At 38.9% G+C, this 8,478-nt stretch overlaps 1 protein-coding gene across 3 annotated transcripts in view; it reads left to right on the forward strand.

Annotated features, from left to right (window-relative positions):
* LOC131439649 (serine/threonine-protein phosphatase 6 regulatory subunit 3-B) overlaps nucleotides 1–8,125 on the forward strand; it is a 43,796-nt gene extending 35,671 nt beyond the window's left edge. For all 3 annotated transcript variants that reach the window (XM_058610936.1, XM_058610938.1, XM_058610937.1), the window contains one exon: nucleotides 5,462–8,125. In XM_058610936.1, the coding sequence (XP_058466919.1) occupies nucleotides 5,462–5,762 (301 nt within the window). In that variant the 3' untranslated portion in view covers nucleotides 5,763–8,125. The remainder of the gene's footprint in view (nucleotides 1–5,461) is intronic.
* Nucleotides 8,126–8,478: the final 353 nt, after the last annotated feature.

An 8,478-nucleotide genomic window follows, 5' to 3' on the forward strand; every position in this document is an offset into this window, starting at 1 on the left:
CCATAGTAAAGTAAGTCGTATTCACGACAAAAAATCTCATAGTCCCATAGGTTGCTATTGAATTTCACACTGTCATTTAAAGCGACGATGCAAAAAAGGGTAAAATTCTTTTAGATTCGGCGATTCCGGATTTGGAACAGGAATCTGTGCCCTAATTCTGGACCTGAATTCTAAACATGGACCTGAATTCTGGTCTTTGATTCTGAGTCTTAGTCCTAGATTGTGGACTTAGACTTAGATTCTGAACTAGGATCTGAATCTTGACCTAAATTCTAAGCCCGTATTCTGAATGTGCATTCTGGATTTAGATCTGCATTCTGAACCTAGACCTAGAATTTTGGACCCACATTTTGAAGCTAAACCTGAATTCTGGATTAGAATTTTAGTCTTGTACCCTAATCCTGGATTCGGGACCCGAATCTGAGTTCTAGATTTGAACCAGAATTGTAGACCGGGATTTTTTCTGTGGGTTTACCGGTCGGGCAGCTGGATAGCGCAAATTTTAAACCAGGCCTATTTATGAATCCAGAATATACAATTTCAATTCCTCACCAGACGAACTAGTCTATGTTGACCAACTGAACACTGGCGTTGGCCAGGAATTATGCATTGATCCTTTCACCATGTGCAAATGCGTTGCTGAAATATTTAAAGTAGGTATTAAATAGAACTTATACTTACTAAATATGGCTTGATGGTGTACTTAATCTACAATCTTGGGAGTATAAATAAATGTATGTTTCGCATTTGCATAGTACAATATGAGTGATGATTGATGAGTGAGTGGAGCATTAGTATGGAACTAAGTAAAAGTAACGAATGTCTGAGAAAGCGCCAAGCATACTACAATGTAATCTGACGTCGTTTTCGCTTGAGAAAACTTTAAACTGCTCCAGGGTATTTTCATCAAACACACACTTTTCACGAAACTGTGTTGGCTTCGCACTTAGCAACGGGGGTTTGAGCAAACCTGATATAAAAAACATGTTGGAAACCGACTCGATTTTCAGTTCAACAACGTTGAAACTAGGTTCGAAACTAGCTTCAAACAAACGGTTTGACAGCAGTTAGGGCGGAAACTGGGTTAGGTTTGGTATCAAGCGAAAACGACATAAAAGAGAGCTACTTTCAACATGCAACTAAACTACTATGTGTGGAAGTTTCGGACGCTGCTATCCACTTACTTACCTTACCTAACAGCTATAGGCCTGGGGTGTCCTTTGCTGTATCAAGCATACGTCTCCACAAAACTCGGTCCATAGCTGCTCGTCACCAGCCACTCAAGGCACGGATGCTTCTGAGATCACCCTTCACTTGATCGATCCACCTTGCTCGCTGCGCTCCTCTTCTTCTTGTACCAGTCGGATTAGATTCAAGAACCATTTTTACTGGGCTGTCGTCCGACATCCTTATGACATGCCCAGCCCATCGTAGACGTCCGATTTCAGCTGTCCGTACGATAGGTGGTTCTCCTAGCAGCTGTTGCAATTCGTGATTCATACGCCGTCTCCACGTTCCGTCTTCCATCTGCACTCCGCCATAGATGATCCTCAGTACCTTTCTTTCGAAAACACTGAGGGCGCATTGGTCCTCTACCAACATAGTCCAGGTCTCGTGGCCGTAGAGAACAACCGGTCTAATGAGCGTTTTGTAGATGGTCAATTTCGTGCGGTGGCGTACTTTTCTCGATCGAAGGGTTTTTCTGAGTCCAAAGTACGCACGATTCCCTGCCAAAATACGTCTCTGTATTTCTCTGCTGGTGTCATCGTCGGCGGTCACCAGTGAGCCCAAATACACAAACTCGTTAACCACCTCGATATCGTCACCGTCTATCAATATTCGTGGTGGGAGGCGTAGTGTTTCTTCTCTAGAGCCTCTTCCTCTCATGTATTTTGTTTTCGACGCATTTATGGCCACTCCGATACGCCTAGCTTCAGCTTTCAGTCCGATGTAGGTTTCCGTCATCTTCTCAAGGTTACGTGTTACAATATCAATATCGTCAGCGAAGTCAAAAAGTTGTACGGACTTTCGGAAGATCGTGCCACTCGTGTCGATTCTCGCTCTTCGAATCACACCTTCCAGGGCAATATTGAACAAGACACAAGAAAGTCCATCACCTTGACGTAGCCCTCTCCGAGATTCAAAGGGACTCGAGAGCGTTCCAGATACTCGGACGTAGCACATCACTCTATCCATCGTTGCTTTGACCAATCGCGTCAGTTTATCCGGGAAACCGTATTCGTGCAGCCCGCGCCACTACGGATCACATATTCGCGATAAGACAAGTACTCCAGAAGTGTCGTGAATACAACGTACCCCCGCATCACCTATTCATTGACTTCAAAGCGGCATACGACACAATCGATCGAGAACAGCTATGGCAGATAATGCACGCTGCTATACACGCCATTTGCGTTTCCAAAAGGTAACAAAGAGCAATGTGGTAGAAACAGGTGAGGCAAACACAACTCTTTTGGGTTAGTGAAATTAACTTGGCTTCAGCAAGCCAAGTTAAATAAAAAACCACGTGCTTGCTTTCGTCACATCGTTCGGACTAGTTGGCATTGAATCGAAGCATGTTTATTTTTTATGTATGTCGTCATACCGAACTATTTACAAATTTTTAGTTATCAATGCAAGCAAGCCATGTGGTCTGCCCCACCTGTTTATATCACATTGAACAAAGAGTACATCGGTCATCATATAACCAACTGCATTCTGCAAAAGAGATCAAATTTGATTAGTAGATCGCTTCTCTTCCTTAGATCAAAGTGTAGTATTTGCTGTAGCATGGGCAATCGCCTGTAAAGTTTGGCACGCTCAGAAAGAGTAACCTATCCATTTTGTTGCTCCTTTTCTGTGTATTGTTGCCTCTTTTTGTCAGACATTACCCATGGCACCATTAGTGTGCATCCTTCTCATTTGAGTAAGGATACAGACAAGCCCTGGGACCTAAACCTAGATTCTGGACCTGAACCGGGATCGGGATTTCGAATCTGGAATTAACTTCTAGGCCTAATTTTTTTTATCTGAACCTAGATTTTGCACCAGAACTGTGGACCGTAATTTTAAACCTAGACTCTGAACCTGAATTCTAAATATTTCGATCCTTGAACTTAATTCTGCACTAGAGTCTAAATTTTAGATCTGGATACTAGACCTGAGCTCAAAACCTAGATTCTGGGCCTGAACCAGCCGAAATGACGTGCTTATGGTAGTCGAGTTGTGGTGTCTGAGATCCGACTAAAACCTGAATTATGGATCTAAGTCCGGAGTCTGGAGCTGAACTGTAAGCATGAATTCTAATCCTGGACCTGTATTGCAAACCTAGACCTGAATTCTAAGCCAGGACCTGAGTCCTGGACTTGAAATCTGGATCTGAGTTTCGAATTTAAGCATGTCTTGGTCTACACTTTTCGGTTAACTTTCTAATTATTAATAAAAAATACTATTTTTTACCTGGAGCTGTTAGTGGAATGTATTCAACAGTTTCACTTTTTCTGTACCATTTAATTCCACTATTTCACTGTCACGTTATTACACTTTCACAAAGTCACTATACTTTAATGAAGCATAACAAACGTTACAATACAGATACGCGTATTTCGGAATGTTACTTACATCCTTCTTCAGTGTATCGGTAAAACTTATTCAGTATATATATTTTTAGGATTCAACAAATATTCACAACTTTTTCTTTGACATCATTTTTGTACAATTAATAGTTTCCTAGCTACATCATTTTCAAACCATCCGCATGCAACTAATTAGTTTTGACTTGATTTGTGTTCCACATCCGTGCGAAATAAATGGTTTAACTTACAGAAGATCTATGCAAAGTTTCATCTAATTTAGAGCTAATTGATCAAATCTCCTTTCTTGTTGTTAATTTCTGCGATTACTATGTGCACGTTGATAATGTAGCAGTTAAAGAAAATTTTTGTCATCGAATAACGCGTGGGCAATTCTCGGCATACCATTTCTACCAGTTCAAAATGATCGATTCAAACTTGCTGGTGAGAATCGAAAACTCAAATGAAAACCACCACCCTCTATTTATAATTCTGACCGGAGAGAACTTCTGTCATCGATTTGATGCCAGAATGCCTATTCATTCGAACTTGCTCCTTACCAAAAACGAAGATAATGAAGCAGGTAGACTACTTGGTACTTGAAACTAGGGAGGCAAAACTTTCAATGACTAGGTACGGTTATTCACTAGGAGCTTCATTTGAATGTGGCAACAAAATTTAAATGACTACTATTCCCTATTTCCTAGAAAACCATTTTCTAGAATTCATTTCGCTTTTATAACATTTCAAAAATCCCAAATCATTATCCAGAACGAACAAATTCCCAGAAAAGTATTTTCTCGAAACAACCATTAAACAGAAAGATAATTCCAAAATCTTCATTACCTGTAATTCTCGAGATAATACAGCGAATATCAAGTTTGATTTCAGCCGAGGTGACGTAGTCCGAGTCTTCCAATAACTAATTCAAACTTTTATGCCAAATGATCGTATGCAATATCTAATGACCGTCGGCGAAACGGGATGTATCCTTCGAGTGTATGGCTTCGGTACGTTCTTGGGAAAAAGCTTCGGCATTCAATAATCTGAAGAATGTTTCACTGGGAACCAGTAGGGGGTTTAGTTTTCTAGAATGTAGTACATTCTGGCAAGTACTTTTCATTCTGCAAATAGCTTTTCAACGAAATGGTTTCGAAGAAATGCTATAGAAACCGTAATACACGCCCGCCATTGCGGATACCAGGAAAACAAAATTTTCCGTTGTTCCATTTCGGTAGGAAAAATCTCTCCGTACTACGACATGTCTTCCTCAACATAATGCTCAGTGACCTGTGGAGGTGGAGATCGTGTACACGCACTTCAACAGCATCGTCTTCTACATACACAGGAATTTTGTATTCGACGTCGTCTTTGTACTTTTCGCTACTAATCGAAGTGAATATTGGGTATATACTGCGCCACAAGTTTTGTTAAATTGTACCTCTAATACATCCTTCACGTTTGTTCCTTAACATGATTCCACTTTCATTTGCTGCAGGCAGCTTTCATTCGCGAATACTACAGTATCGGTTTTTTAATGAATTAGCTCATTTCGGTAGCTCTGTTCTGCTTGACTGCATTTGTCGTGGTTTCTGTCATCTCGATCGAAAGCGTCTTTCGACTGCGTCGGATGATTTATTAGAGCAAACGTGATTCACTGTGTTGTCCGCCATCCAACCTGCTATGTCCTTGCTCGCTTGCATTCATTCGGAAAGCGGTATTACGCAGTCGACACCGGTCATCAATGGGAACATGAAATTGAAACTCATCATTTAATAAAGATAAATTCCTCTAATGGGTCGTCGTTTTGTCATTACGAAGGTTTTCAAACCATCAACCAAATATCTTTATAGCACCACAACTAATCGGTTTTCTATTCCGTCTTGCAGTGCCCTTTCCGAAATCCTAGCTACTAGCCTAGCCCAAATCTGCTTGGAAAGCAATAGTGACGTACCGGCAGTAGAAACGTCAACAGCCCAGACAGCGACCAAGACTTCTAACCTCGTAATAGTAGCGGAAACCACCAACGATAGTAGCAGTAACTGTAGAGCAAGTGACAGTGACAGCACCAGCAACGCAGAGATCCTAACCTCGTCAATTGATCCATCGAAACTTCCGGCCGAAGTGTTCCACCAGCAACAGCAGCCACAACCACCACCAACTGTGCCATTAGAGAATGGATCAGTATAAATTATTAGCAGAATAGTGAGAAAAAAAAGAAACATGTATAATCGGTCTAGTATCAGGCGGATTGTAAAGTTGCGGACAAAAGCCACAAAAAAAACACACACACATGACAATGAGAGGCTTCAGAAGCGACACTCATTGAGTGAATGAAAACGGAATGAATTTTGGACGAACAGTGAACTGATTAGTGAGTCTGGTTATTATAGAAGTTTTAGGAAAAGGCGCTTACCCGCAGAAAAAAATGCAAATCTTAAAGCAAAAATAATATTTTATCGAACGTATATTTGTACCGATTCCGTGAGACTGTTGGTCTTACAAATACCTACATAGGAAAATTCTCACTGAAGCATGGTCCAACCCCTTTTCCGTTAAGTCCCAGAAAACCAGCTGCTGCGATAGAATTGGCAAGCGCAACTGATGATGCGTGGCATGGTGCTGAAAAGTTTAGATCGATTTAGTCTCTCCGTAGCTTTGGAAGCGAACCAAAAATTATAATATTTTATAAAAATTTCATTATATTATCTCTGTGCCTGCTTTGTACCTAACAATGGAAGAAAGCCTACTCATCTGCCCTAAGAAGGAGGTGGTCACCGACACGATTTTTGGTATAACCGACAGCAATCGGATGAAATGCTCCTAGAAAAGTAAGTTTGTTTTTGGTAGTCATTTTGGACCTTAGATTCGGACAATTTTGTTGTTGTTGTAGATTATTTACTAATCTGCAAGGCTGAAAAAGTTTTCACCGCAGTCAGTTGGGTCTTTGAGCTTGAAACATCATATTTTTACGCAAGGTATACAAACTCTAAATGACAAAAGAAATGGTTAAGAAAAAGGTTGTTGATTTAATCTGTGTTATTTTTTTTCGGTGAACCCTGTATCTTATTAACAGTTTAAAAATATTGTTTCTTCCTAATGGAATCCGTTCCTCAAAAACCAGAAAAACTGTCCGTTATTTTCTTTTGTCCGACTTAATGATTTTACTGGAAGTGTCCTTCGCGTATGCAAATATTCGCCCTTCTCCATGCCCTTTTCGAGTCGAAAACAGAGACGAAAAGATAGGGAACTGCTTCGTCGATTACCGAACTGCTGAGCCAAAAGACAAACCACACGGGGGTCTGGTGGTGGCGACGGCGACGTAGACGGCCAATACCGAATAGTTCATTAGAAAATGTAAATTAATTATGTATTGCAAATTGGAAAAAACATGCCTCGTCCAAGCAAAAAATAGCAATTTAGTTACTATTAAAACATTTATTAATTGTATTTTGTTTATTGTTTTTCTTTTTTCTTATGATTTAATTAAATTTAGACAAAGCAAAAAAAGGAAACAAAAAATTGTGAACTCAATGTATTTTATGCATAAATAAGCCAAAAAACGCAGGAACTGTTAGGTATGAGTAAAATGGATGAGAATGCAATTCAGTGTTGCGATGTTTCTTTAACTGTTGGAAATAAATATATCACAGCAAACAACGATAGAATCCAAGAATGGACGAGACCGAACAAGAGAGAAAGAGTGAGCAAAACAAAACAAAAAAAAAACAAACAAAGCTTCCGCCAAAACGAAAATGAAGAAAATTTACAAGTGAAATGTACGAGTTTATTAGCACTAATTTTCCATTAAAATAAGCTCTCCAGTGTGAGTTGGAAAAAAAAGAAATCAAGGGGCAGGATGAATGATGAGCGATATGGAAAAAAAAACGTAACGTTAAATTTTTTTCTTCAATCTTCAATAAGTTAAGTTAATCCTTCATCGTTTGTTTGATTATGATGACCAGCAGTGTTTGTAATAATATTTGTGTTAATGTTCTTTAGTACAATAAGAAATTGACGAAAGCTTATAAGAATTTTCCATTCTACTTTCCTTTCTATTATTTGTATTTTTCTTTCTTCTCATTACAAGATTTCGGTAGTGCTTATTTTATGTTCCAAATTGTTGCTTATTTTGTACAAGTTTCCAAGTTCCTTCAATTTTCCGCTCAGAACTAGTACGAGAGAAAAATCGAATGTTTGAACATATCTCGCTCGCTGTGCATACGATTTCGTTTTTGTTCAATATTATTTAACTAGAATACTGTTGTTGATACTGCTGGAACTACGTAAAGTGAATGCGACAGTAGAAGAAATAATCGGAAAAAAACCATTTCAGTGATAGCATTAGAACTTTAAAGGCAGATTAAGAACAGAAAGTCACTCATACACTCACATTCATTGATATACAAAAAAAAATACACACAAGGTCACACACAAACACAAAACAAATACGCATTTCTCGCTAGATGAGATATGATAAACAAAAATGGTGCAATGTTCTGATATATATATATATATATATATATATATATATATATATATATATATATATATATATATATATATATGAATCAAATGTAAGCTAGTGCCACTTTCTAAAGTACCATGGAAATATAAATAAAGGAATGTGAACGTCCACATATTAATTAGTGATTTTGAAGTCGTTTTAATCCGAAATGGTTCCCACGTTTCTAGAAGGGTAATTCGATAGTAATTAATAATCGCATGGGCTTAAGTTAATTCTGAACTTTAATTCAGAAACTGAACTTTGAAAATTATTTCTGAGCCTGGATTCTGGAGACCTGGTTTCTGGAACTGTACTCTGAATCTGGATACGAGACTAAATCCAGAATTTAGTTCCAGATCCAGGTTCTTCCACGGATCTAGACCTAGACTTATCAATATT

Source organism: Malaya genurostris, chromosome 3, assembly GCF_030247185.1.
Source record: "Malaya genurostris strain Urasoe2022 chromosome 3, Malgen_1.1, whole genome shotgun sequence".
NCBI classification, from domain to species: domain Eukaryota; kingdom Metazoa; phylum Arthropoda; class Insecta; order Diptera; family Culicidae; genus Malaya; species Malaya genurostris.